The sequence below is a fragment of the Diabrotica virgifera genome, chromosome 9 (assembly GCF_917563875.1).
Source record: "Diabrotica virgifera virgifera chromosome 9, PGI_DIABVI_V3a".
NCBI classification, from domain to species: Eukaryota; Metazoa; Arthropoda; class Insecta; order Coleoptera; family Chrysomelidae; genus Diabrotica; species Diabrotica virgifera.
In genome coordinates, this window is record NC_065451.1 from 55596941 (window position 1) to 55624612 (window position 27672).

Below are 27672 nucleotides of genomic sequence, written 5' to 3' on the forward strand. Positions count from 1 at the left end.
TGACCACAAATACATTGTGGACTATCAGCTAGATTAACTTTAAATATTTATGATGGTATAAGACAGTGGTTAAATCTCATTCTGCATATCTCTATCTACATTCTAACACCATGTATGAGGATTTTTAGGCAAAACAAGTTTTGAGTATATTGAATTTATTCTCTACTGAATTATTCTAATCCCAAGTATGAGAAATAATGTTTTCTCATACTTGGGATTAAAATCATTCGGTAGAGCGTGCGCAATATAATCAGAATCAACCTCTAACTCGTTTCGCCTAAAAATCCTCATACTTTGTATTAGAATGTAGGTAGCGATATGGTTCTTGTTACAGATTTGTGTATTGCTGTTAATTTTTTTAATGTCATCGTTATTTTTCTAAAACTGAAAATTTGTCACTTTTTAAAAACATGTAGTCATAAATTTGGTACGTAGTAGATTTAATCAATATTTTTTCTCGTATTTTTCTATTTTGGAGTATCATAACTTTTAAATTAAAATATTTTTTATGTTTTATGAAAAAAAAATTATTTTCTGTGATCAAAGTCGTCATGGCATCTCCAAAAACGTGGACTGTTGTGTGCTTCTGTTCGGATAATGCTGTCCAGGCAGTCCCAACAACATGGATAAATGGAGACACTTGTCTTTGGCCCGCCTTACCACGTGAAAAATTGAATAACGCATTAAAGAACTGCGAATACAATAGTTGTTGGCCCATGCATAAAGTGCGAATATTTCGGGATTCAACTTATGGTATGTAGACAAACTTATTTAATAAATTTATTTCTAAAATTAATTTCATTTTTAAAACTTAATTTTTTAAACCTTAAAAAATCTGCAAATTAAAACTATAATCCTAAAATTTAAATGTTTTGTTGTGAAGATGTTGTGCATACTTGACCTTTTTCAACATTTCTTGATGATTTTTGCCTTTAAAGATAATCTCAGCAATCAGTAATAAAACAAATATGTATAGCTGGTTCCTAAAAAACTGATACAACTCTTAGTAAGATTTGATCATTTTGAGCAGTGTATGGTTGATCTGACATTATATTATATTTATTATGACAGACAAATAATAAAATAAACAATTAAACAGTCATTTTTTGAGAAAGAACATAGTCAGCGATTTTGATATGGCTTAGAGCCAGACTACATCAATATATATATATATATATATATATATATATATATATATATATATATATATATATATATATATATATATATATATATATAAAACAAAATATGCCCAAGATGGAATGCAACCATAGACACGTGTTTCTGACTTATTAGTCGTCATCAGTATGATATATATCAGGGGTTCTCAATCTGTGGTACATGTACCACTGGTAGTACATTTCATTAGGTGCGGTGGTACACAAAACCACTGCCAAAATTCAGCATATTTGTAGTTAATTAGATTATCTACCTCCATAGATCTTCAGTTAGGTGGTACCAAAAATAATTATAAGAATTTTGGTGGTACATGGCTTAAAAACATTGAAAACCACTGATATATATGATATATATATGTATATTATAATGTTCTTGAACCCCTAAGTGGAGCATAGAGATTCAGTGAAAACGCGTCATTGGGTTCTATTTTGTGCTAGGGCCTTCACCCAATTCCAAGACTTTCCTTGACTTCTTATCTCGTCAGACTACATCAAGATCCTTAATTAATTGCCTTGCAGCGAGACCAAAAACAAAAAGAAGAGGAAGAAGAAAGTACACTGCTCAATTTTCTACAAAATACGCTTAAGAGTCGTATCAGTTTTCTTTGGAACCAGCTGTACATACATATTTTTGTATTTTTTTAATTTAATGTTGGCATATTATTTTTTAGAAGACTATGCAACAGCGAGAACGAAGGCAGCGAAAGCTGAGTACAGCAGTGACCTAAATTCAGATCCTGACGTAAGAAGATCCAGAAAAAGACGAACGTTCACTTCTTCGGAATCAGAAGACGAGAGCAGGATAAAGAAAAAGCCGAAAAAAAAAGCTATAAATCTACCGACACCTCCATCGTGGAATATGCCTACAGTGCTGTTAGACTATGAGGATATGAACAATACAATTGATACAAATGGTAGTTTTATTAGAGAGAGTATGGAAATTACCGCTGCCGCAGCCAATTTCTCAGGCGCAAATTTAAAAGGTGAGTTAAATATTTAATTAAAATAACTTTAAAAACATGGATTCATATGGATCAAGCATTTTTGCAGACCAAATTATGTTTTTTGAGCATTTTACAACTCATGTTGGAATGCTACTCCTACAGTTTTTAAGATATTTAGTTCTTTTTATATTTGGCAACTTAGCCTGTTTTACATTATACCTTCTTCAGTCTAGAATGTTTATTAATTTGTAAACTAACGGTACTAGATACAATAAATCACAATTTTCGCTTCTAAATATTCATGCTAGTTTCTAGATTTGGTCCTATTTTTTCATTCTAAGTTTTATAATATACTTCTAATAAAAGCACATATGTAGTGAACATTGCCCGCACAGACTCGGCAGTGCTGACTCTTGTATTTTTTTTATTTATTTATTTATTAACGGGATAAACCCAATACATACAAAATACAATAAAGAAGAGCTTTCATCGTAATAATGAAAATATAAAATTTAGATACATGTAAAACTACAACTAAGTATAAAACACAAACATAAAAAATAAAAGAATATAAAATATTGTTTTATTGTTTTAAATATTTATGAACATATTTAGTTTGAATTTTATTGATGGTTATATGGTTTTAATAAAAGCAAAAGTAGTACCCAAGTTAAAATCAAATATATGCATGCGCAGCATCAGTTTTCCTGTTTATGAATATTTTCCTTTAAAATATTAATCATGTTTTAACCATAAAATATTTTGGACATTGTACACCTAAATAATCCGTTCCTATAGAGAGTACTGATCTATCCATGGAAATGTGCTAAAGTTACTTGCCTTAGAGCAGGGCGTAAACTTTTTCTTACATATGTTTGCTATTATTTTGAAAGTCTTTGAAGGTTACTAATATCAATTCTTCTGTTTTTGTAGAAACTGAGGATGTCTCTGAAATAACGGATGATAAACATAATTGCAAACGCAATTCACAAATACTCTACAACATACAGAGCCTGTTAATAGAGGTCAATGAAAGACTAATAGAGGTCAATAATAAATTGTCTGCCAATCCTCAACAGTCATTGGAAGGACCATCAGTGGACGATGTTTTAGAAAGAATTTCTATAGAGCTGCCAGTGGATAGTGAAGAAAAACTAGAAAATCTAGAACAATTTTTGGCATCTACCGAAAATTATAAATCTTTGGTAAGTACCCACCTAATTTTAACTTAATGTGTTTTTTTTCGCTTAACAATTCATTTTTGTCTTTTACTTTTGCTATGCTAAATGTCATTTAAAATTTGTTTTAGGTCCAATATTTTGCCAAGATGGGAGGCATTAATCTGTGTGATTTTGTGAAAAGATGTTTGGGCCCAATAATGTCAGACTCGATGGCAATGGCCTATTCTTTTATAGGCAGAAAAGGGAAATTGAACTTTTCAAAGCTACAGCTTTCAAAGGCAGTTATTGGTAAATATTATTTTTTGTGTTAATATAGTTAGGAACATTTTTTATTATTAAAAATCATAATACCTTATCAACTACTTGGTTTGATAATGGATAGAAAATTTAATTGTACCCTATTCTGGTACAAAACCGACACTTAAAAGTTCATTTTCAAGATCACTTTAGTCATCTAATTGGTTGTAATACTCATTTAGATTTTATTCACCAAATTCTCGTGTGAGACTTCATCACACTTTGTCAGGGCTCATCTTTGTCAGCATTTAAATATCACAAATCCACAAGTAGTTGGCACATAGAATAGTGGCACATAGACATTTTACATGGGTAACATACATAAAATAAATTCCATAAAGGAAGAGTTAAAACAAAATGGCACCTGCTGCCGTTGAATATGGACAATTTGAATCCTGACGAATTGTGAAATCTCACATGCAAATTGGAGGAAGAGAATATAAATGAGTACTACTACTTCACTTATACCCAGTAATAAGTAGCACTAACTAAAGTTTACGGCAAGTACTTCTTGACATCAATTGAATCAGTGAGTTGGAAAACCGTACATGTCCAAAATATATGTTCCGAGAAAATCAATAAAAACATTTTAATACTGGAACTACTTAACATAGACTACAACGACTACAGTCAGTTGTGCTACGTTAACGGCTAAGTTTGTAGTATAGTCCCTTTCTCGATAGGCCCTATCGAGAAAGGGACAAATAAACAAAATGGATACTTTACTTTAAAATGTCAAATTTTGGACTTAAACGGTTTTCCAACTCACTGATTCAATTATATTACATATTATGTTAAAGTATACTACAGTACACTCGCGATTATCCGAGGTAACGGACCATGACTACCTCGATAACGAAAAAAGTCGGTTAACAATGAGATTGGTTATGTTTCTAGAAAAACACGTTAATAACCATAACTTTGGATATTTTAATTACAAAACTAATACAGTATTGTCTATAAAAGATAAAAACATTTACCGTATCAATATTACTGTTTTAAAAAGTCTTTGATTGATTTTTGCGTAAGCTTCATTCCTCTTTTTGAAACGGCGATGTTGCGCCAAGGTTGAAAGTTCTAACTAACCAGTTATGACTTTTGCCTCGGTTAACCGAGGGGCTCGGATAACCGAGGCTCGGATAATCGCGAGTTTACTGTATATAAATATGTTAACAATTTGATATTGTAAATTTTAGTGTGAAATTTACATTTCAGGTGGCTCTAAAAACTCTATTACCTGTAAATAGTATTTCTTTTGATTGTTAATTGTAAAGAATAGAAAACTTACCATTCATTGTATTTTTTAGAATCATCTGAGAGAACTGGCTTACAAAAAACAAGGAAGGAGACAGAATATGCTGTAGCCTTGTGGCTAAGAAAATCCAAGGAAAGATGCATGAAGAGAATATAAGACATTTTTTTTTATAATTTAAATGTGCAATATATTTTTATGTGCAATAAAACTGTTTATATTTATCAATGAGTATTATTTGGTATAGCCACGTATTATCCGTTGCAAGATAATTCAGATTTATATTTATATCTATTTAATATTATATTATCACATTTTAGTATAAATAGTATGATTATTCATTTAAAGCATACTCCCGCATACTTAGTACGCTTTAAATGAATAATTACATTATTTATACTAAAATGTGATAATATAATATTAAGTAGATATAAATCCGAATTATCTTGCAATGGATAGTATATTCAGGGTATATTCAGGGAATGTCTAAAAAATATACTGTGGATGTCCAAAGAACATTCATGGAATGTTCCAACAAGACATTCGGTCTAAAAAATATACTGTGAATGTCCAAAGAACATTCATGGAATGTCCAAAGAACATTCATGGAATGTTCCAACATTCATGGAATGTTCCAACAAGACATTCAGTCTAAAAATATACTGTGAATGTCCAAAGAACATTCATGGAATGTTCCAACAAGACATTCAGTCTAAAACATATACTGTGAATGTCCAAAGAACATTCGTAGACATTCATGGAATGTTCCAACAGAACATTCTAAGAATATTTAAAATGCTGACACAGCACATTCCAGGGACTTTCCAGGGACATTCGTGTGCATTTGGGGACATTCCAGGAATGTTTGGAATGTCCTGTGAGTACATTCTAGGAACATTCATGGAATGTTTTGTGTTATTAGGGCACTGGTGTCGTACATAAACGCTCATTTAGTTTCATATCTTCCAGTAAATTTCAGTGTTCTTTTGTTGTTGAATTGAAACGAAATATATAAGTAATGGATGTGACCATCACTGTTTGGTTTTTTATTACTTAAAATTTGATACTTTCAATGTTTAAACTTGTTTTAATATTAAAGCAAATTCTTAATATCTCGTTAAAATCATCAACATGGCAACGTCAATTTCAAACGGGGTTCTTAATTTTGTCCAGCCTACAGTGTTGCTGATACTCCAAAATTTCTTTAAAGTATAATATATACAAAGTTGCTTCAATTTATTAGTGAATGCCCATTGAAATTTTAAGTACCTAGTTAACTAATTTATATATTTTTTAAGAATATTTTAATATTATCTTTCTAACAGTGTCATTGAATAACAATTGAATAGTAAAGTAGAGAAAACATTTTCAGAATATATAAACTTGGGAATTTTAGGAAATATATAATCTGACAACCTTGATTCGAAAGCCGGTCTCTTTGATATCAATATGACTGCTGATTATGTTGGAAAATTATTAGTGGATAAACTGTACATACAAACAATTTTTATCCGTTGACAGATCGGTACAGTTGAGAACCTCATATTATCGTATTTTAGAATCGACAAGGTACATACATTCAAACTGTTCGCTACGCTAAATAGGATTATTACTTCACTTCTCTGGGTGTCAAGGTCGTTTTCTAATTTAGTAGGTACTGCCATAAATTGGTTGTGGTGGGAGTGATAGGGGAGGTAACCGAACGTCAGTCTACGATCATTCTCTTGCGAGAGCAAATTCCTAACTGGCTATTTCACGAAATAACCACTAGAGTCGCTGATTCTTGACTAAAATTTTAATTTTTTGGATGGTAAAGGGGACACGCTTCCGTCCATATGCGCTGGGGATCTATCCGTGTCTATAATCAATGGTTGTAGACAGTAGAAAAGAACTCAGCAAATAAATTAACAATATCTGAACCATTTTCACTAGTTTCATTACCATAGCACATACTCGATGGTAGAACATGAGAGTTGCGTTTATTATCGATATATTTCCAGAAAGAACAAGAATTTTGTAAAATGTTAGCCTCAATTTGTATCACATGACGCCTTTACACTGTTCCTGAGACCGGAAAAAAGAAGATAGCTCTCATTATCGCCAGCCATCTTAAATTTTTATGTGCTTTTTTCTTCTCATATATTAAATGTTTTAACTCTGATGTAAACCATTTGGGATAAGTGGATCTTTTAAATTTTTTTAGTGGTATAAACAACTCGATTAAATAAAATAAAATATCATAAAAATCTTTAAACATGTCATTAATGCTTCTGTTAAGAAATAATAAATTCCAGTCAACTTCTGCTAAATAATAATTTAAAGCAACATAATCCCCATTTCTAAAGTCAAAAAAGTATTCTTCATAATTAAGAACAGATTCATTTAAATCAACAATTACGTCAAAATTGACAGGTGTATGATGAAATCCTTCCTCAAACAACGGATCCAGAGGTACAGAAACAAATATATCAGGAATGCTAGAAAAAATTAAATCAAGAAAAACATTTCGCCGGTTAGATATCGTATTAACCTGGTATAAGTCACAAAGATTAATGGTATTACATAAGTCTTTAGCTGGTGAGTTTTGGTTAGCCTGTACCGTGGTACCATAAAGACTGTTACCCCAAATTACATCAGGAAAATTATAATCCCCACAAATTATTAATTTACAACCCGGAATTTTATTATATATATTCAATGCTGTCACAGTGATCCATATATACATTCCTGCCAGATGCAGGAGGCAAATAAACACCACCAAATACGACAGTTTGACCTTGGCACTTAAGTGAAACAAACTTTTGCTCAACACTATTTTGAGGAACAAAAACTTCACACACTTCCAAATGTTTAGCAACTGCGTGTAATACTCCCCCACCACGTTGTTTGACACTAGTATTATCATTTCTATCACTTCTAAAAACATTGAAGTCATCTAACCCCAATTCAGCATCATGGAATTCAGAATTTAACCAAGTTTCGACTAAAATAATTACAGTGTAATCGGAGCATGATACTGCCTGGCTTAAATCCTTAAGCTTTGTTCTTAAACCACCCACATTTTGAAAATACACATTTAGTATAGTTCTACCACCTTTCCGACCACTTACACTACTTTTTGATTGCTATTTTTGATAATTTATCTTTTCTTTGTTCTTATTAATTTGTCGGAGATAGCTAGGACAGTTTGTATCAAATACATGATGACCTGTACCAACACCATCTATTTTCATTACATTCTTCGCATAATTACAGTTAGAACAAGAATAATTAGTACTGTTGCACTGATTTTTTTTATGTTTACTTGCACATAAAGGACATGTATCTTGTTTGGCTTCACATTTATCAATAAAGTGTCCAAATTTCCAACACCGAAAACATCTCATCACACTTACAAATTCAAAAAATTTGTAACTGTTCCATCCAATACGATCTCTGTTCGAAATTAAGTAATGAAATTCACTAGAGGACAATTCAACAATTACATGCATAGAATCATTAGTACTTTTTACAGATTTAAATTTATGAATTATTTTAGCTTCTGAATTAATTAAATCTTTGGGAAAATTCTGAGATATAAATTTATTTATAAACACGTTAGAGTCAACTACATCGTCTGAGGATACATTAATTATTTTAATTTTGGGATTAGCTAATTTCCCAATTTTAATATCGTATTCATCACCAAGTTGCTGTTCCACTTTATTGTTAAGATTTTCCAAGGATTGTTTATGTTGACAGTGAATCATCAATTTGCCTTGGGTGCCTTGTTTTACTTCAGTTAATGCGACATTAATGTTATTTGGATCCACTTTTTGCGAAAGAACACTTTTTGTCACGGAACTGTTTTGATTCAGGTTTTTAGGTTTAATTATCAATGGTTCAGTTTTATTCTTTTTAACTACATCAGACCATGAAGCATAACTAGGTTTATTGGATGGTAATGAATCCGAAGATTCTAATAAATTAATTAACTTACTAGTTCTTTCGATCAACTCTTCATGTTTGCTATTCGATAAATCACCACTGCCACTAGTAAAAACCCGAACTTTGGGCAAACAATTGTTGCAGAACCACATAAAATTATCAGCATCCTGTTTCAACTTAATAAACTGATCCTTGACTTTGGCACAGTTCGTGTGATAACATTCACAACAGAAATCGCATTTAACAAGCTTGGTATTAACTATAAAATTATCCGAGCATACGGCACACGACTGGCCGCCACCAGACATGACTACTGACTGACTTATACATGTTAGATGTCTCAAATTTCCTAAACCTGTCGTCCGATTTGAGTGATTTTTTAGCATATTATATAGCCTTATTATTTAAGAAAATTGATGTAATAATATTGTTGCTAGAGAGGTAAATGCCATTTTATACCGGATGTAACAATCATACTGTGTTTTTTTCTTAAAGTTCAGAACACCCTGTGGAATATTCTAGCATAAAATATTTAAATTAAAACTCAATTGTAGCCTTAGGCTTTCTGAACATTTTGTTTTTTGATTCATTCGCTAATGTTCAATAATAAAAGCGAAATGTACTTTTATATTACAAATTATGTATGCTATTTGATATTGATTACACCCGTTTGATACACCCCATTTGATATTGATATTGATTTTTGTTACACCCGTTTATAAAGATGGAGATAAATCAAATATTAAAAATTATAGAGCTATATCTAAGACTTCACTTATTCCAAAGGTTTTCGAAGCAATAGTGGCAGATAAATTAAATCCACTTTTTAGAGATATTATTATTGATGAACAGCACGGTTTCACCAAAGGTAGGTCAACAGTTTCTAATCTTTAAGTTATGAGCATGTCTTGTTGAGTGCCTTGGAGAATGGGTACCAGGTTGATGTAACTTATACCGATTTCTCTAAGGCATTCGACAAAATTGATCAGAATATCTTACTTGGAAAAATGTCTGCCTTGGGCATTCATGGATCAATGTTTGATTGGTTTCAAAGTAACCTTAAAGAAAGAAAACAAGTTGTGAAAATGAAGAACTTTATCTCATCTGAAATCATTGTTACTTCTGGAATTCCACAGGGTGGTCACTTATCAAGTTTATTATTCAATGTATTTATTAATGATATCAAGAATGTTTTTAATAACTGTTTATTCAAGGCATTCGCAGATGATGTCAAAATACTGAACATCATCAAGTCTCCAAATGATTGTCTAGACTTACAAAGAGAACTCAATATCTTTTCAAATTGGTGTAATACTAATAATCTAACATTAAATATAAATAAATGTAAAATCATTACATTTAGCAGAATAAAAAAGCCTATTCTTTTCAATTACACTCTGAATTCGGTAGGCCTTGAAAGATGCTACCTAATAAAAGATCTTGGTGTATGGTTTGATAGTGAATTAAATTTCTCAAACCATATTGATCTGATTACAAATAAAGCAATGAGGTTGTTAGGGTTTGTTTTTAGAACATTAAAATGTTTTGACAATATATTTGTTTTAAAGGAAGTTTACTGTTCCTTAGTGCGATCAACTCTAGAATATGCAGCACCTATATGGCATCCATATTACACTGTGCACAAAGAAAAACTTAAACGAGTTCAGAGAAAGTTTTTGAGACGAATAGGTCACAAACTAAAAATACCTTATGAAGAGATAAATGTTAATGACATCATGAGGCTTTTGAATTTAACCCCTTTGGAAACCAGACGGAACTATTTAGATATTTGTACAATATATAAAATCATAAATAATATTATTGATGACCCAGATCTCCTGGCAGCTGTTGGCCTGCGTGTTCCATCTATTAATTCCAGAAATAGCCAACTACTTAACATTGAGTTTCATAGAACCAATTATGGCATTAACTCGCCTATTTGTCGAATGAGCAAATTAACAAATGAAATGTTACAAAAGTGTGATTTGGATTTATTTAATGATGGTTTTAATAAATTTAGTGGTAAAATAAAAAAGTTTCTATCAAATTAATATTAAAATTATTATGGTAAAATGTGTCTTATTTATTAAATATGTAATCTGATTTCAAATTTATTACCTCCAAACTTTTTGTTATATATATGTTTCAGTGTTTTTATAATTATTGAAAAAAAATCTAGTCACGACATCTTGTTATTGTTATAGTAATCTTTTAATATATTTTGACTTGTATGTATATTCTAATGATTTAACTTTGTAAGACTATATAGGTTATACTTATAACTATCCTTTGTACTTTTATAATTATTGTTGTTTTATACCTACGTACTCTGTAAATGCTATATGCGTAAATAAAATTTTGACTTTTGACTTTGATCAATGTCATTCCAAATCTCAAGAGCTCCTGTTTCTACCTCTTGTTAGGTTCTAGGAGGTGGCATACGCTGTTGTAGCCTTCTGCCAATTATGTCCCACAAATGTTCGATCCGGTTAAGCTCTGGACTATGCGATGGCCAATTATCAATATAAAGAGCCCAGAGCATGGTAGCTAAGTCCTTCGTGATGTAAGATTACTGCTTGAACACACGTATCGTGGGTCAAATTCCTTGTATCGCGTTCCATTTCCACCAAACAACACAAAAAATACGGATTTAATTGGAACTCTAAATAATAAATTTACTAATTTTCACAACAAACCAGATACTTTTTAACAGTTAACAATCTGACATCCATTAAATTGTTAATTTCTCATAGCCTACTTTAGGTTTGTTTATTAAACTAAGTAGAAAATGAAAAACTTTGCTCGTTGTTAACATACCTAACTTTTGAAGATATTCTTCTTTAGGCGCGATTCGATTGAGGGTAACATTGTACATAAATCTGCACGCCTGCGCACACAGACAAATGTAGTTCGTTGCTAATCTTTCAAGATAGGTATGTATGTATCTGTAACCGTGCAAATAAGTCATTAAAAGAATATATTAGTGTTTTTAGTAAATTTATTATTTATTATAATCCTTGTGTTTTTGGATTTGTGTTTTTCTGTAGTAAAATAATAAAATATTATGTAGGCATAACATTTTTACTATGGCATTTTTTCGATTAAAGAAAAATTGATATAATTCAGGGTGCATCGTCAACCTGTAAACCGGGTTTTCGTTTGAAAGCTTTTTTGTGACACTATACATTGCTGCCGTTTTCACGGTGATCATATATATCTTTATTTTTGTTTATCTTTTGTGTGTCACAAGGAGGTTTTTGGATGAAAATCTAGGTTTACAATAATTTACATTAATTTGGTTCAGATTTTCACATCCCCGTTTTTAAATCCATTTAATGACAGACACCTCACAGTTGGTTTTTGGTTAGGTTTTTTGTGCGCTTTTTTTGGTTAGAATAAGAAATGGATTTAAAATAATAATTTTGACTCTAACAAAATATTTCTTCTCCTGGCCTCATGTTTCAAAACAAATTTTATGTAACTATTCAATAACCTTAGGATTTTTACCACTAAGGACCTTTGTGACATTTTTTGCGTTTTTGTATTTTTAAAGAAATTTTATGTATTTTTTAGCTATTAAGTTTTTAAGAACACAACCCATTGTGATGACATTGTTGTGTACATCTTATATGTAACTTCACAATCAGTAGAACTGATGAAGTGCAGGAAGACTGCACGAAACGTCTTCTATTAAAAGATTGAAATAGTTTTTTCATTTTTTATTTCTCCTTGACTGATAACCTCAATTACAGTGAGACTTCTTCTCACTCACTTGATATATTGTTAATATTAAACAGTCGTACTCCTTGCTATATTTTTACATCAATTATAATTATTATTACATTATTACATATTATATTATTACATCGATTTTCTTAAATAATAAGGCTATAACATACTAAAAAAATCACTCCAATCAGACAACAGGTTTAGAAAATTCAAGATATCTAAGGTGCACAATTCAACGAGTGAGTCGATTGTTTTGCTCTCCAGTGTAGTTAAGATTTAATATTAGAAATATTAAACTTCAATGAGTTCTACAATTATTTTCCTTTTAGTAAAAGTATCAAGAAAACTAAAGTATTACGAGTTAAGTAAAGTACTTACAATCTAATTCATCTTTTCCTTTCTCAAACTGTTCAACTCCTACCCTCTTATAAGCTTCGACTTCTTTGTTAATCTCAACTAATTTCAACCTGGTAGCCCTTATTGCTTCTTCAAGTTGATTGCTTTCACTATCATCAATTTGTTTAACATTATGGATAGGATCAGGTGTGTATAATGGTAGTTCACTTGGCCTACACAGTTTTGGATCAATTTTATTGTCAGATACAGCTTTCTCTTTGGTATCTGTGGCTACGGCTGCCAGAACGGTAGGTACAAGACATCTTGTGAATACCTAGATTTAAAATAATTCAATCACAAATCCAGAAAAGACTTAACAAAATGATAATATACTGTACAATGGGCAAAGAGGGCAAACTTTGCAAGCGTACAATAAATACATCACAATTTAAGTACAGACCTGTTGTTTCAACATTTTTACTTCAAATTTTTTTTACAGAAGAAATGTATGACTTGAAGATTACATAAACAAGAAAACAACTGTATTCCCAGAAATTCCAAAACCCAGGATTTGACAGTGACAATTCTTGAAATTAACCATGAATTTAACCTAACATTTTACCTTCTTGTTAAAGCAATTTTATTGATTATAATTATAGTTTTTTATTCATTTGCATGCAAAATAATGTATAATAAATATTCAGCAATATTTTTTACATAATATTTCAGTTATTTTCTTATGCTGGCTGGTAATGCTACGGGCTGGGCCCTGATTCTAATTCATTTCGACAGTCGCAATTTCATTTCGACACCGCCATGACAGCCGCAGAATATAGCGATTCTTATTCATTTCGATATTAGTTACAACTGGGGATATTAATCTTATCATGTTGAGACTGCTCAGAATTTGGGTTGGCGCTCCCGTTTATTGGAACTTGTTGATAGTCTGGGAAAATTATCGAAAAAATGCCATTTTTGGGAAAAATTATTTACCAGCTATTTTATTGCTAAAATCGAATCTTAAGATTGCATATACAGTGCGTCCATAAAGTAACGCATAAATTCATTATTTCGTAAACCAGCGACATTAATGAAAAATCCTGAAACGGGTCGATTTTTATTTTAAGATTCAGATTTTTTGGCATATATATCATACTAGTGACGTCATCCATCTGGGCGCGATGACGTAATCGATGATTTTTTTAAATGAGAATGGTCATGTGATAGCTCATTTGAAAGGGTATTCAATTCTCTATTCACTAATATAAACATTTACCTAATTATTTATACAAGGTGTTCAAAAAACATTTTTTTAATTAAAATAATTGAAACAAAAAGAAGAATGAACGTAGTTTATTTAATTCAAAATACGTTTTACTGTTGTCAGAAAACAGGAAAAAAATGTTTATTTGAGAAATAAATATTGTTTTTTGCTTAAATTCAATGTTAAAGCTGCCACCCACCTGTCGCTTGGCAGTTTGAACATTTCGTTTAAGCGAAAATCAAGGTTTATTTGTCAAATAAATTTTTTTTTCTGTTTACTGAAAGTAGTAAAATGTATTTTGAATTAAATAATTACATTATATTCTTCTTTTTGTCTCACTTATTTTAATTAAAAAATGTTTTTTGAACACACTGTATAAATAATTATGTTAATGTTTATATTCTTGGATAGAGAATTGAATACCCTTTTAAATGAGCTATCATATGACCCCTATTCTCATTTAAAAAAATCATCGATTACGTCATCACGCCCAGATGGATGACTTCACTAGTATGATATATATGTCAAAAAACCGTAATTTAAAAATAAAAATCGACGTGTTTCGGGAATTTTCCTTAAAGTAACCACTTTACGAAATAACGAGTTTATGCGTTACTTTATTAGTAATATGGTGTATGACAAGTCCGCAGAAAGTGTGTTATTTTATTTATAAACAAATTAGCACTTCTAAATCTTCTTTATTTTTCAATTAGTGGTCTGTAACTCCTAAAATTTTTCCTTTGAGCCAAAAACACTCAAATAAAAATTCACCGTAATTTAGTTCTGCACAAAGTTATTTTTTTTCCGATTTCCTTCAACAAAAATTTTACTCAGAAAATCCGAGTTTTCCCAAAAAATCTGCAATTTTCAATTAAAATTTTAGGGAAGTACCTAATTATTTATCAATAATTAAATAATTGATGACATGAAAGATTTATTATAGTAGATTATACAGAGGGGCTAAATTATGGAATAAATTCATTTCTTTAAAACGGACGATTTTGGAGCAAAATCCCGAAAGAGGTCGATTTTTATTTTTAAATTACAATTTTTTGGCATATATTTCTTACTAGTGACGTCATCCATCTGAGCGTGATGACGTAATCGATAATTTTGTTAATCGGAATAGGGGTCGTGTGGTAGGTCATTTGAAAGGGCGTTCAATTCTCTATTCAGTAATATAAACATTATTATCATTAGGTATTTATACAGGGTTGCCAAAAAAAATTTTTGAATTAAATTAATTGGCGCAAAAAGAAGAATGTATGTAATTTATTTAACTCAAAATACATTGTACTGCTGTCAGAAAATAGAAGAAAAGGTTTATTTCACAAATAAGCATTTCTTTTCGCTTAAATTAAATCACAAACAGCCTCCCTCCTACCTATTGGCAGTTTGAACATTTAATTTAAGCTAAAAGCAATGTTTATTTGCAAAATAAACATTTTTTTCTATTTTCTGACAGCAATAGAATGTATTTTGAGTTAAATAAATTACATGCATTCTTCTTCTTGCGTCAATTAACTTAATTCAAAAATTTTTTTGGCCTCCCTGTATAAATAATGATATTAATGTTTATAATACTGAATAGATAATTGAACGCCTTTGTAAATGAGCTACAACACGAACCCCTATTCCTATTTAAAAAAAATAATCGATTACGTCATCACGCTCGGATGGATGACGTCACTAGTTTGAAATATATGCCAAGAAATTTAATTTAAAAATAAAAATCGACCTGTTTCGGGATTTTTCTCTAAAATCGTCCATTTTAGAGAAAATGAATTTATTCCATAATTTAGCCCCTCTCTGTATATCAGGAGACCGGCGACAATCTAACCAATAGTTTAGCAATAATTAAAATGTTAATTAAAAAATTTCGGTCGAAATAATAACCAGAAAGATTATGATACACCAGAATAACTATGATTTTCGTATAAAAAGCACTATACCTATTCAACGTTCCTTACAGGATTGAAATTGGACCATTTGAGCGGTCTCAGGAATGTTATAAAGAAACAATTTTTTGGCTTATAAACAAATAGAACCCCTCAGAAAATATTAGATTTAATTAAATTAAGTTAACGCTGTTGAAAAGGGCACGGCTTCTGTGTCCTTTACGAAGAAAAACAAATTGAATTGCGAGGAGTGATTCCAGGTATAACCGGTCAAATTTGACCGGCATTTGCGACAGAGTTATAAACAACAGGATTTTAATCTTTGAACCATTAGATACCTTTTAATTCCGGTCCTCTTTGTACATACAAATTTTCATATCTTCAAGACACTTATAACAAAAAAGATTTATATCACTGTCACCAAATTATTTAATTATTGATAAATAATTACTTCCCTCAAATTTTAGTTGAAAATTAAAGATTTTGTTTGGAAAACCCGAATTTTCCGAGGAAAATTTCCGTCGAAGGAAATTGGAATAAATTATCAATGTCAATTAGACTTAGAATTACTGTCAATTTTTATGTGAGTGTTTTGGTTTAAAGTTAAAATTTTCGGAGTTATAGAGCAATAATAAAAAAAGATTTCGGAGCACTAATTTGTTTATAAATAAAATAGCACACTTTCTGTGGACTTTGCACAGCTATATTACTAATATAGGAAGTCTTAAGATTTGATTTCAGCATGTCCAGCAATAAAATAGCTGGTAATTAATTTTTCTTGTTTTTTACTAATTTTCCCAGATTATTACCTTACATCTTTCATTGAGTTGATGATTCATGTTGTGGACATTCTCAATTATTATATTTCTAATTTAATACTATTCTATCTAATTCCTCAAAACAAGCAAATTTCAATTAAACCCAGCTATATTATAATACCTTTTGCTTTAGTTTTCCTTGCAAGAAATAAACAAAACACATCTAAACTAAACCTAACCTCGCTTTTGGCCAATCATTCATCTCCGTGTCAAATAATTTCGACAGTCGAAATTATAATATCAACACCCTTTTTAAAGTCGCTATTAATTTCGATAGTCGCTATTTCATGACGTCACTTCGTTAGTTCAACTAAAATCCACAAGGCTCGCACAATCGCATTTCAACCGTCGCCATATTGAAAGCGACTTGTTTAGTGTCGCCCCTGGGGGCCCTGATTCTAAATCAAATTTCGACCAAAAACAAGTCGCTTTCAATATGGCGACTGTCGAAATTATTTGACACGGAGATGAATGATGAATGAATGGCCAAAAGCGAGGTTAGGTTTAGTTTAGATGTGTTTTGTTTATTTCTTGCAAGGAAAACTAAATCAAAAGGTATTATAATATAGCTGGGTTTAATTGAAATTTGCTTGTTTTGAGAAATTAGATAGAATAGTATTAAATTAGAAATATAATAATTGAGAATGTCCACAACATGAATCATCAACTCAATGAAAGATGTGAGGTAATAATCTGGGAAAATTAGTAAAAAACAAGGAAAATTAATTACCAGCTATTTTATTGCTGGACATGCTGAAATCAAATCTTAAGATTTCCTATATTAGTAATATAGCTGTGCAAAGTCCACAGAAAGTGTGCTATTTTGTTTATAAACAAATTAGCACTCCGAAATCTTTTTTTTTTATTATTGCTCTATAACTCCGACAATTTTAACTTTAAACCAAAACACTCACATAAAAATTGACAGTAATTTAATTCTGCACATTGATAATTTATTCCAATTTCCTTCGACGGAAATTTTCTTCGGAAAATTCGGGTTTTCCAAACAAAATTTTTAATTTTCAACTAAAATTTGAGGGAAGTAATTATTTATCAATAATTAAATAATTTGGTGACAGTGACATAAATCTTTTTTGTTATGAGTGTCTTGAAGATATGAAAATTTGTATGTACAAAGAGGACCGGAATTAAAAGGTATCTAATGGTTCAAAGATTAAAATCCTGTTGTTTATAACTCTGTCGCAAATGCCGGTCAAATTTGACCGGTTATACCTGGAATCACTCCTCGCAATTCAATTTGTTTTTCTTCGAAAAGGACACAGAAGCCGTGCTCTTTTCAACAGCGTTAACTTAATTTAATTTAATCTAATATTTTCTGAGGGGTTCTATTTGTTTATAAGCCAAAAAATTGTTTCTTTATAACATTCCTGAGACCGCTCAAATGGTCCAATTTCAATCCTGTAAGGTACGTTGAATAGGTATAGTGCTTTTTTATATGAAAATCATAGTTATTCTGGTGTATCATAATCTTTCTGGTTATTATTTCGACCGAAATTTTTTAATTAACATTTTAATTATTGCTAAACTATTGGTTAGATTGTCGCCGGTCTCCTGATATACAGAGAGGGGCTAAATTATGGAATAAATTCATTTTCTCTAAAATGGACGATTTTAGAGAAAAATCCCGAAACAGGTCGATTTTTATTTTTAAATTAAATTTCTTGGCATATATTTCAAACTAGTGACGTCATCCATCCGAGCGTGATGACGTAATTATTTTTTTAAATAGGAATATGGGTTCGTGTTGTAGCTCATTTACAAAGGCGTTCAATGCTCTATTCAGTATTATAAACATTAATATCATTATTTATACAGGGAGGCCAAAAAAAATTTTGAATTAAATTAATTGACGCAAGAAGAAGAATGCATGTAATTTATTTAACTCAAAATACATTCTATTGCTGTCAGAAAATAGAAAAAAATGTTTATTTTGCAAATAAACATTGCTTTTAGCTTAAATTAAAAGTTCAAACAGCCAATAGGTAGGAGGGAGGCTGTTTGTGATTTAATGTAAGCGAAAAGTAATGTTTATTTGTGAAATAAACCTTTTTTTCTATTTTCTGACAGCAGTACAATGTATTTTGAGTTAAATAAATTACATACATTCTTCTTTTTGCGCCAATTAATTTAATTCAAATAATTTTTTTGGCAACCCTGTATAAATACCTAATGATATTAATGTTTATATTACTGAATAGAGAATTAAACGCCCTTTCAAATGACCTACCACACGACCCCTATTCCCATTAACAAAATTATCGATTACGTCATCACGCTCAGATGGATGACGTCACTAGTATGAAATATATGCCAAAAAATTGTAATTTAAAAATAAAAATCGACCTCTTTCGGGATTTTGCTCCAAAATCATCCGTTTTAAAGAAATGAATTTATTCCATAATTTAGCCCCTCTGTATAATCTACTATAATAAATCTTTCATGTCTTCAATTATTTAATTATTGATAAATAATTAGGTACTTCCCTAAAATTTTAATTGAAAATGGCAGATTTTTTGGGAAAACTCGGATTTTCTGAGTAAAATTTTTGTTGAAGGAAATCGGAAAAAAAATAACTTTGTGCAGAACTAAATTACGGTGAATTTTTATTTGAGCGTTTTTGGCTCAAAGGAAAAATTATAGGAGTTACAGACCACTAATTGAAAAAAAAAAAGAAGATTTAGGAGTGCTAATTTGTTTATAAATAAAATAACACACTTTCTGCGGACTTGTCATACCCCATATTACTAATATATGCAATCTTAAGATTCGATTTTAGCAATAAAATAGCTGGTAAATAATTTTTCCCAAAAATGGTATTTTTTCGATAATTTTCCCAGACTATCAACAAAATCCAAGAAACCGAAGCGCCAACCCAAATTCTGAGCAGTCTCAACATGATAAGGTTAATATCCCCAAGAATCGCTATACTCTCCGGCTGTCATGGCGGTGTCGAAATGAAATTGCGACTGTCGAAATGAATTAGAATCAGGCCCCTGATTCTAAATCAAATTTCGACACTAAACAAGTCGCTTTCAATATGGCGACGGTTGAAATGCGATTGTGCGAGCCTTGTGGATTTTAGTTGAACTAACGAAGTGACGTCATGAAATAGCGACTATCGAAATTAATAGCGACTTTAAAAAGGGTGTTGATATTATAATTTCGACTGTCGAAATTATTTGACACGGAGATGAATGATTGGCCAAAAGCGAGGTTAGGTTTAGTTTAGATGTGTTTTGTTTATTTCTTGCAAGGAAAACTAAAGCAAAAGGTATTATAATATAGCTGGGTTTAATTGAAATTTGCTTGTTTTGAGGAATTAGATAGAATAGTATTAAATTAGAAATATAATAATTGAGAATGTCCACAACATGAATCATCAACTCAATGAAAGATGTAAGGTAATAATCTGGGAAAATTAGTAAAAAACAAGAAAAATTAATTACCAGCTATTTTATTGCTGGACATGCTGAAATCAAATCTTAAGACTTCCTATATTAGTAATATAGCTGTGCAAAGTCCACAGAAAGTGTGCTATTTTGTTTATAAACAAATTAGTGCTCCGAAATCTTTTTTTATTATTGCTCTATAACTCCGAAAATTTTAACTTTAAACCAAAACACTCACATAAAAATTGACAGTAATTCTGCACATTGATAATTTATTCCAATTTCCTTCGACGGAAATTTTCCTCGGAAAATTCGGGTTTTCCAAACAAAATCTTTAATTTTCAACTAAAATTTGAGGGAAGTAATTATTTATCAATAATTAAATAATTTGGTGACAGTGTCATAAATCTTTTTTGTTATAAGTGTCTTGAAGATATGAAAATTTGTATGTACAAAGAGGACCGGAATTAAAAGGTATCTAATGGTTCAAAGATTAAAATCCTGTTGTTTATAACTCTGTCGCAAATGCCGGTCAAATTTGACCGGTTATACCTGGAATCACTCCTCGCAATTCAATTTGTTTTTCTTCGTAAAGGACACAGAAGCCGTGCCCTTTTCAACAGCGTTAACTTAATTTAATTAAATCTAATATTTTCTGAGGGGTTCTATTTGTTTATAAGCCAAAAAATTGTTTCTTTATAACATTCCTGAGACCGCTCAAATGGTCCAATTTCAATCCTGTAAGGAACGTTGAATAGGTATAGTGCTTTTTTATACGAAAATCATAGTTATTCTGGTGTATCATAATCTTTCTGGTTATTATTTCGACCGAAATTTTTTAATTAACATTTTAATTATTGCTAAACTATTGGTTAGATTGTCGCCGGTCTCCTGATATACAGAGAGGGGCTAAATTATGGAATAAATTCATTTTCTCTAAAATGGACGATTTTAGAGAAAAATCCCGAAACAGGTCGATTTTTATTTTTAAATTAAATTTCTTGGCATATATTTCAAACTAGTGACGTCATCCATCCGAGCGTGATGACGTAATCGATTATTTTTTTTTAAATAGGAATAGGGGTTCGTGTTGTAGCTCATTTACAAAGGCGTTCAATTATCTATTCAGTATTATAAACATTAATATCATTATTTATACAGGGAGGCCAAAAAAATTTTTGAATTAAATTAATTGACGCAAGAAGAAGAATGCATGTAATTTATTTAACTCAAAATACATTCTATTGCTGTCAGAAAATAGAAAAAAATGTTTATTTTGCAAATAAACATTGCTTTTAGCTTAAATTAAATGTTCAAACTGCCAATAGGTAGGAGGGAGGCTGTTTGTGATTTAATTTAAGCGAAAAGAAATGCTTATTTGTGAAATAAACCTTTTCTTCTATTTTTTGACAGCAGTACAATGTATTTTGAGTTAAATAAATTACATACATTCTTTTTGCGCCAATTAATTTAATTCAAAAATTTTTTTTTGGCAACCCTGTATAAATACCTAATGATAATAATGTTTATATTACTGAATAGAGAATTGAACGCCCTTTCAAATGACCTACCACACGACCCCTATTCCCATTAACAAAATTATCGATTACGTCATCACGCTCAGATGGATGACGTCACTAGTAAGAAATATATGCCAAAAAATTGTAATTTAAAAATAAAAATCGACCTCTTTCGGGATTTTGCTCCAAAATCGTCCGTTTTAAAGAAATGAATTTATTCCATAATTTAGCCCCTCTGTATAATCTACTATAATAAATCTTTCATGTCATCAATTATTTAATTATTGATAAATAATTAGGTACTTCCCTAAAATTTTAATTGAAAATTGCAGATTTTTTGGGAAAACTCGGATTTTCTGAGTAAAATTTTTGTTGAAGGAAATCGGAAAAAAAATAACTTTGTGCAGAACTAAATTACGGTGAATTTTTATTTGAGTGTTTTTGGCTCAAAGGAAAAATTTTAGGAGTTACAGACCACTAATTGAAAAATAAAGAAGATTTAGAAGTGCTAATTTGTTTATAAATAAAATAACACACTTTCTGCGGACTTGTCATACCCCATATTACTAATAAAGTAACGCATAAATTCGTTATTTCGTAAAGTGGTTACTTTAAGGAAAATTCCCGAAACACGTCGATTTTTATTTTTAAATTACGGTTTTTTGGCATATATATCATACTAGTGAAGTCATCCATCTGGGCGTGATGACTTAATCGATGATTTTTTTAAATGAGAATAGGGGTCATATGATAACTCATTTAAAAGGGTATCCAATTCTCTATCCAAGAATATAAACATTAACATAATTATTTATACAGTGTGTTCAAAAAACATTTTTTAATTAAAATAAGTGAGACAAAAAGAAGAATATAATGTAATTATTTAATTCAAAATACATTTTACTACTGTCAGTAAACAGAAAAAAATTTTATTTGACAAATAAACATTGATTTTCGCTTAAACGAAATGTTCAAACTGCCAAGCGACAGGTGGGTGGCAGCTTTAACATTGAATTTAAGCAAAAAACAATATTTATTTCTCAAATAAACATTTTTTTCCTGTTTTCTGACAACAGTAAAACGTATTTTGAATTAAATAAATTACGTACATTCTTCTTTTTGTTTCAATTATTTTAATTAAAAAAATGTTTTTTGAACACCTTGTATAAATAATTAGGTAAATGTTTATATTAGTGAATAGAGAATTGAATACCCTTTCAAATGAGCTATCACATGACCATTCTCATTTAAAAAAATCATCGATTACGTCATCGCGCCCAGATGGATGACGTCACTAGTATGATATATATGCCAAAAAATCTGAATCTAAAAATAAAAATCGACCCGTTTCAGGATTTTTCATTAATGTCGCTGGTTTACGAAATAATGAATTTATGCGTTACTTTATGGACGCACTGTATATGCAATCTTAAGATTCGATTTTAGCAATAAAATAGCTGGTAAATAATTTTTCCCAACAATGGCATTTTTTCGATAATTTTCCCAGACTATCAACAAGTTCCAATAAACGGGAGCGCCAATCCAAATTCTGAGCAGTCTCAACATGATAAGATTAATATCCCCAGTTGTAACTAATATCGAAATGAATAAGAATCGCTATATTCTGCGGCTGTCATGGCGGTGTCGAAATGAAATTGCGACTGTCGAAATGAATTAGAATCAGGGCCCAGGTTGCCATTTGAGAAGTAGTTCATTTCATTTTGAGAAGTAGTTCATTCAGTGTTACCAATGGCTGAGCATGGAAAGATGCACCTCCATGTCAAAAATTATGCGATTTTATCCAAAATTATGCGCTCTGTCGTAAAACGTAAAAACAATTTTAACCTTTACTGCGCATGCGCAGAAATTCAAAAGTCTTGACGTGTCAAAGCATTTTTTTGACAAATGACATTAAATATTTTTGTAAATAAATATTTACGAACAACCTATCAAATTTTTACATGTAATAAGATCTTAGACCCAAATAAAAATTAAAATCATTAAAAAGGGTAAAAAGTTGAATTTAATTATTTTGTCATTTAAAAAATACCATAATCCATAATAATCGCATCTTATAATTATGAAAATGCAATTATTAGAAATACTACTTATTTTAGGAGTTGTTAAAATACTTTTGCATATTATGGATATAAAATGGGGAATTTATGGACAATGTATTATTAGGGAATAGTGGACAAGTCCTCAACTACCTAAAATGACACCATTAGAAGATTCACCAAGAATTGTGATTGAAAGAACATTTGGTATTTTGAAGAGATTTCCCATTTTAACGTGTGTAATAAGAAGCAAGTTACCATTTTTTCAAAGAATAATATGAGCTTGTTGAGTTCTACATAATATTGCATTAGTTAATAGAGGAAACATTGAAATACTGACAAATAAGTGTGCTGTTGATATTGATATAGAACATTTTCAACCAGAAGCAAATCTACACTAAAATCATAATAAAGATGCACAGAAATAAACAAACCAAGACACGTTGAATGTTACGAGGAGCACTCCCGAATCATGATTTACAATGTATAAATTTTGTAAATCATTATTTGGGATTTACAATGTATTCACATTGTAAATTATGATTTGGGAGTGCTCCTCGTAACATTCAACGTGTCTTGGTTTGTATTAGTGATGTAACAAATGTCATTTTTTTAACATTCGTGAATACGATTGTGAATATCTGCTAACAACATTCGTGAATGCGGATGCGAATGCAAATGTTGAGTTTTTTAAATTTGTTTCTATTTTTGCAGTGGTTTATTTTATAATGAAAAATTAATTGATATTTAGTGAAAATCAATGTGAATCTTAAAGCTTTATTGCATAATAGCAAATAATAAAATAAAGTGAAGACTGATAATGTACCTAGAAGTAAGTACCTTCTCTGAATAAATAAAGATGAAAAGTGAATAGATTTTGAAAAATATGAGAATATTCGCGAATGCGAATACGAATATTTGTTACATCATTAGTTTGTTTATATCTGGTGCATCTTTATTGTGATTCTAGTATAGTGCAACTAAATTTTGTGTGTTTGTTTTAAAATATTATTCATAAATTCAAGACAAGCTTACTGTTGTAATTTTATTTTTACTGGACTGCAGTTTGTTAATAATTTTATAAATAAATATATTATGTAGTAGCTGATTTTAAGTATTTTATTATTATTAGCAGTTTATAAATACATAATTGATATTGGTGTTTGATTTTACGTATCATTTAAAATATATTACATCTCTTTTGAAAAAGTAATATTTTGATTAAAAACTTTACAGATTCTACTTTATAAAGGATTAAAATTTCAAAAATAAATACTTAAACATTATTTATTTTATTGTGTTACCTGTTTATATTATTAATACCACTTCATATAACTGTTGAATTGAACTCTGTAATTCTGTTGTAATACCTGTTGAAGTAATTTTAAATCCATAATTTTAACAAATCCTAAACTTTTCCACAATGCCTGAAGCATATTTGTGTAAAAATATTTATTTCTATACAAAAATGTCAAATATATTGAGTTTAATAAATAAGTTATAAAGATATTATGTCTGATCATTGTAATTATTAAGCACTTTAAAATAATTTAAAAATTCCTTTTTGCAAACTTTTTAATAACTCCAGTTTCAATAAAATGTTCTTTTTATATTTGTTTGAGTCAAAACATTAATAATATATATATCAACAGAGAATCAACTTTAATTTACGAGTTATTTTTAATAAACAAAATTAAAACAGAACATGATAAAACTATGATCAAAGATAATCATAATCCCATCCATAATTAAAAATGTGATAAATAATATAAGTGAAGTTAGACATATTCATATTTAGACACATTTGACAAATTTGTCACATACGTTACGTCAAAATATTATCCTGGGCCCGGATTACGTACACTCGATACGCATCGTATCCGCCATGTTTTCCCGTAAGGCGCTATGGGAAAACATGGAGGATACGATGCGTATCGAGTGTACGTAATCCCTATGCTGTATTTTCTTTTACGTTTTACAAGAAAAAAGAAGACGAGGATTCTTCTTATAAACTGACGCTTGTCATTGGTTTTTTCGTTTTTTCTTTTGCTTTGCTGGATTGTGCGAAATTATGCGATTTTATGCAGGATGCGAGAATTATGCGCCGGCCCTTAAATTATGCGCAAATCGCATAATTATGCGCCGATTGGCAACACTGAGTTCATTTGACATGACATGATACTGACAGAAGTAAAAAGTGGTTTCTTCACGAAGCGTTAATAACCGCTATGAATTCCAAGATTTTATTGGTTAGAACTACCCACGTGATATCTGTGTTCGTATTGGTCAAATGATTAAGAATGACAGAGCGGGATATTTAAATGCATACCAATATTGTATGCAAAGTGTCGTTTCAAGAAAACAAGTCTGCTGACCGAGGATAACGGATAACTATTTCTTGTTTATCTTACAATTGACAATTTTTGTGATAGAAATAAAAGTGTGGTAGAAAATCAATATTGAAAAACAGTATTGATTAAAAAAACACTATTTATTCGTTTCTACTAGTCTGCTTTCTAGACTGTACCTAGTCTCATAAAATATTTCTTTTATCTCATAAAAAATATAAACAATTATTATTGTATAGTAATAATATTATTTTAATTTATTTCAGTTGTTCAATACAAACACAGCAGCACTAGAATAGATCTTATAAATTAAATTATATGAAAATTAAAAACAGATAATTTACATAAAAGTAAATATACTGGATATGGGGAAAAGTAATTTAGGGGAAATTATATGTTATATTATATAATTATGATTTTCTTCGGCATTTTGTGAAATATAGGGCATGTTGTGTCTTGTGTCCTTTTAAAATGTCTGAAATTTCATATTTCATTTACATTTGGATTTTTAAACGTATGTATCACTTATTAATATGTTGCTACGATTTTTGTTTTTTTGTGGAGAAAATCCGTTTCTGCGGTTCAATGTCTTTACATATAGAAACTTTTAAAACACTTCAATTTTTTTTATGCAAATTTTGATTCAATTTTTTGTTGCATGTAGGTATATTTGACAAGACAATCTAAAAATTTCTGTCACTTAAATTATCTAAATCGGGTGTATGTATAGGGCTTTTCATTCACAGTCATTTGTTTCGAGCTTCGGTCATATGTCGTATAATCCGTGTATATTAATATTATACACAGATTATACAACATATGACAGAAGCTCGAAACAAATGACAATCGATGAAAAGCCCTATTTACAAGCATCGTCAAATCTTCATGATCTTTTTTATTGCAAATTAAATTGATGTTACTTAAATCCTTAAAGTCGTGGTTTCACTATCAAATAATTTGATCACAGTTTGAGCAAACTCAGGAAGTGACGCCACAACTGTAGTTTGTTCAAATTATAAAAATCTAGTGGTCACACTATCAGTTTAGTTTGATCAAATTTTGTATTGAGAGTTGTGGTAGTATGTACATATATCAAAACCCACAAGCATTCCAACACTTTAACGAATAATAAGCCCCAAACTCTCTCTCTATTGGAGAAGGGAGATAGTAACTAACCAAAAAGAAATCAAGTCCTGATTAGGAAAAATCTAGAAAACAAACAAGAGTAACTATTGGCTACAAAAGCTGCTGTACAAAAATCAGTGTGAACGCTGAAGAAAGCAAAGCAGGGAATGATCAACGAAACAATTTTAATGTGTAGCTAGGCCACGATTGATAAACATATACAGGGGCTCACAGCTTAAATGATGCAGTCGCTACTCAATAAAGCTAGCTTGTGTCAGTGGCTCAATATTTATTAGAAAAAACTTACATACTGAAAGTAGGTAAGTTAGTATGAGTCTTCTAAAATAGCATAAGCTATGTTTTGGGTTTCAAATATGCAATAATTAAC

General features: G+C 30.3%; 2 protein-coding genes and 1 long non-coding RNA gene across 3 annotated transcripts in view; 2 read left to right on the forward strand and 1 right to left on the reverse strand.

Annotated features, from left to right (window-relative positions):
* The window catches only part of LOC126891723 (MICOS complex subunit MIC27), a 76708-nt gene extending 63111 nt beyond the window's left edge, over positions 1-13597 (reverse strand). Inside the window, exons 1-2 of the mRNA XM_050660989.1 lie at positions 13305-13597; positions 12887-13178 (exon numbers count right to left, since the gene is read on the reverse strand). Coding sequence (XP_050516946.1) covers positions 12887-13178; positions 13305-13319 — 307 coding nt within the window. The 5' untranslated portion in view covers positions 13320-13597. The remainder of the gene's footprint in view (positions 1-12886; positions 13179-13304) is intronic.
* On the forward strand, positions 428-5051 carry LOC126891722 (uncharacterized). The gene is made up of 5 exons (XM_050660988.1): positions 428-753; positions 1850-2161; positions 3056-3327; positions 3432-3591; positions 4908-5051. Exons 1-5 carry the CDS (start codon positions 516-518, stop codon positions 5009-5011), a joined length of 1086 nt encoding a protein of 361 aa, XP_050516945.1. The 5' UTR covers positions 428-515; the 3' UTR covers positions 5012-5051.
* A 9901-nt stretch (positions 13598-23498) lies between the features above and the next one.
* Positions 23499-25097, forward strand: LOC126891726 (uncharacterized). The gene is made up of 2 exons (XR_007700524.1): positions 23499-23763; positions 23872-25097. It is a non-coding gene; the product is annotated as an uncharacterized LOC126891726 (long non-coding RNA).
* Positions 25098-27672: the final 2575 nt, after the last annotated feature.

What these genes read in the sequence shown, in the direction of transcription:
- LOC126891722 (XM_050660988.1), top strand. Translation starts at nt 516, where the DNA reads ATGAAAAAAAAATTATTTTCTGTGATCAAAGTCGTCATGGCATCTCCA. An exon ending in ATTTCGGGATTCAACTTATG is followed by an intron (nt 754 to 1,849) that starts GTATGTAGACAA and finishes ATTATTTTTTAG; the next exon opens with AAGACTATGCAACAGCGAGA. An exon ending in CCGAAAATTATAAATCTTTG is followed by an intron (nt 3,328 to 3,431) that starts GTAAGTACCCAC and finishes AATTTGTTTTAG; the next exon opens with GTCCAATATTTTGCCAAGAT.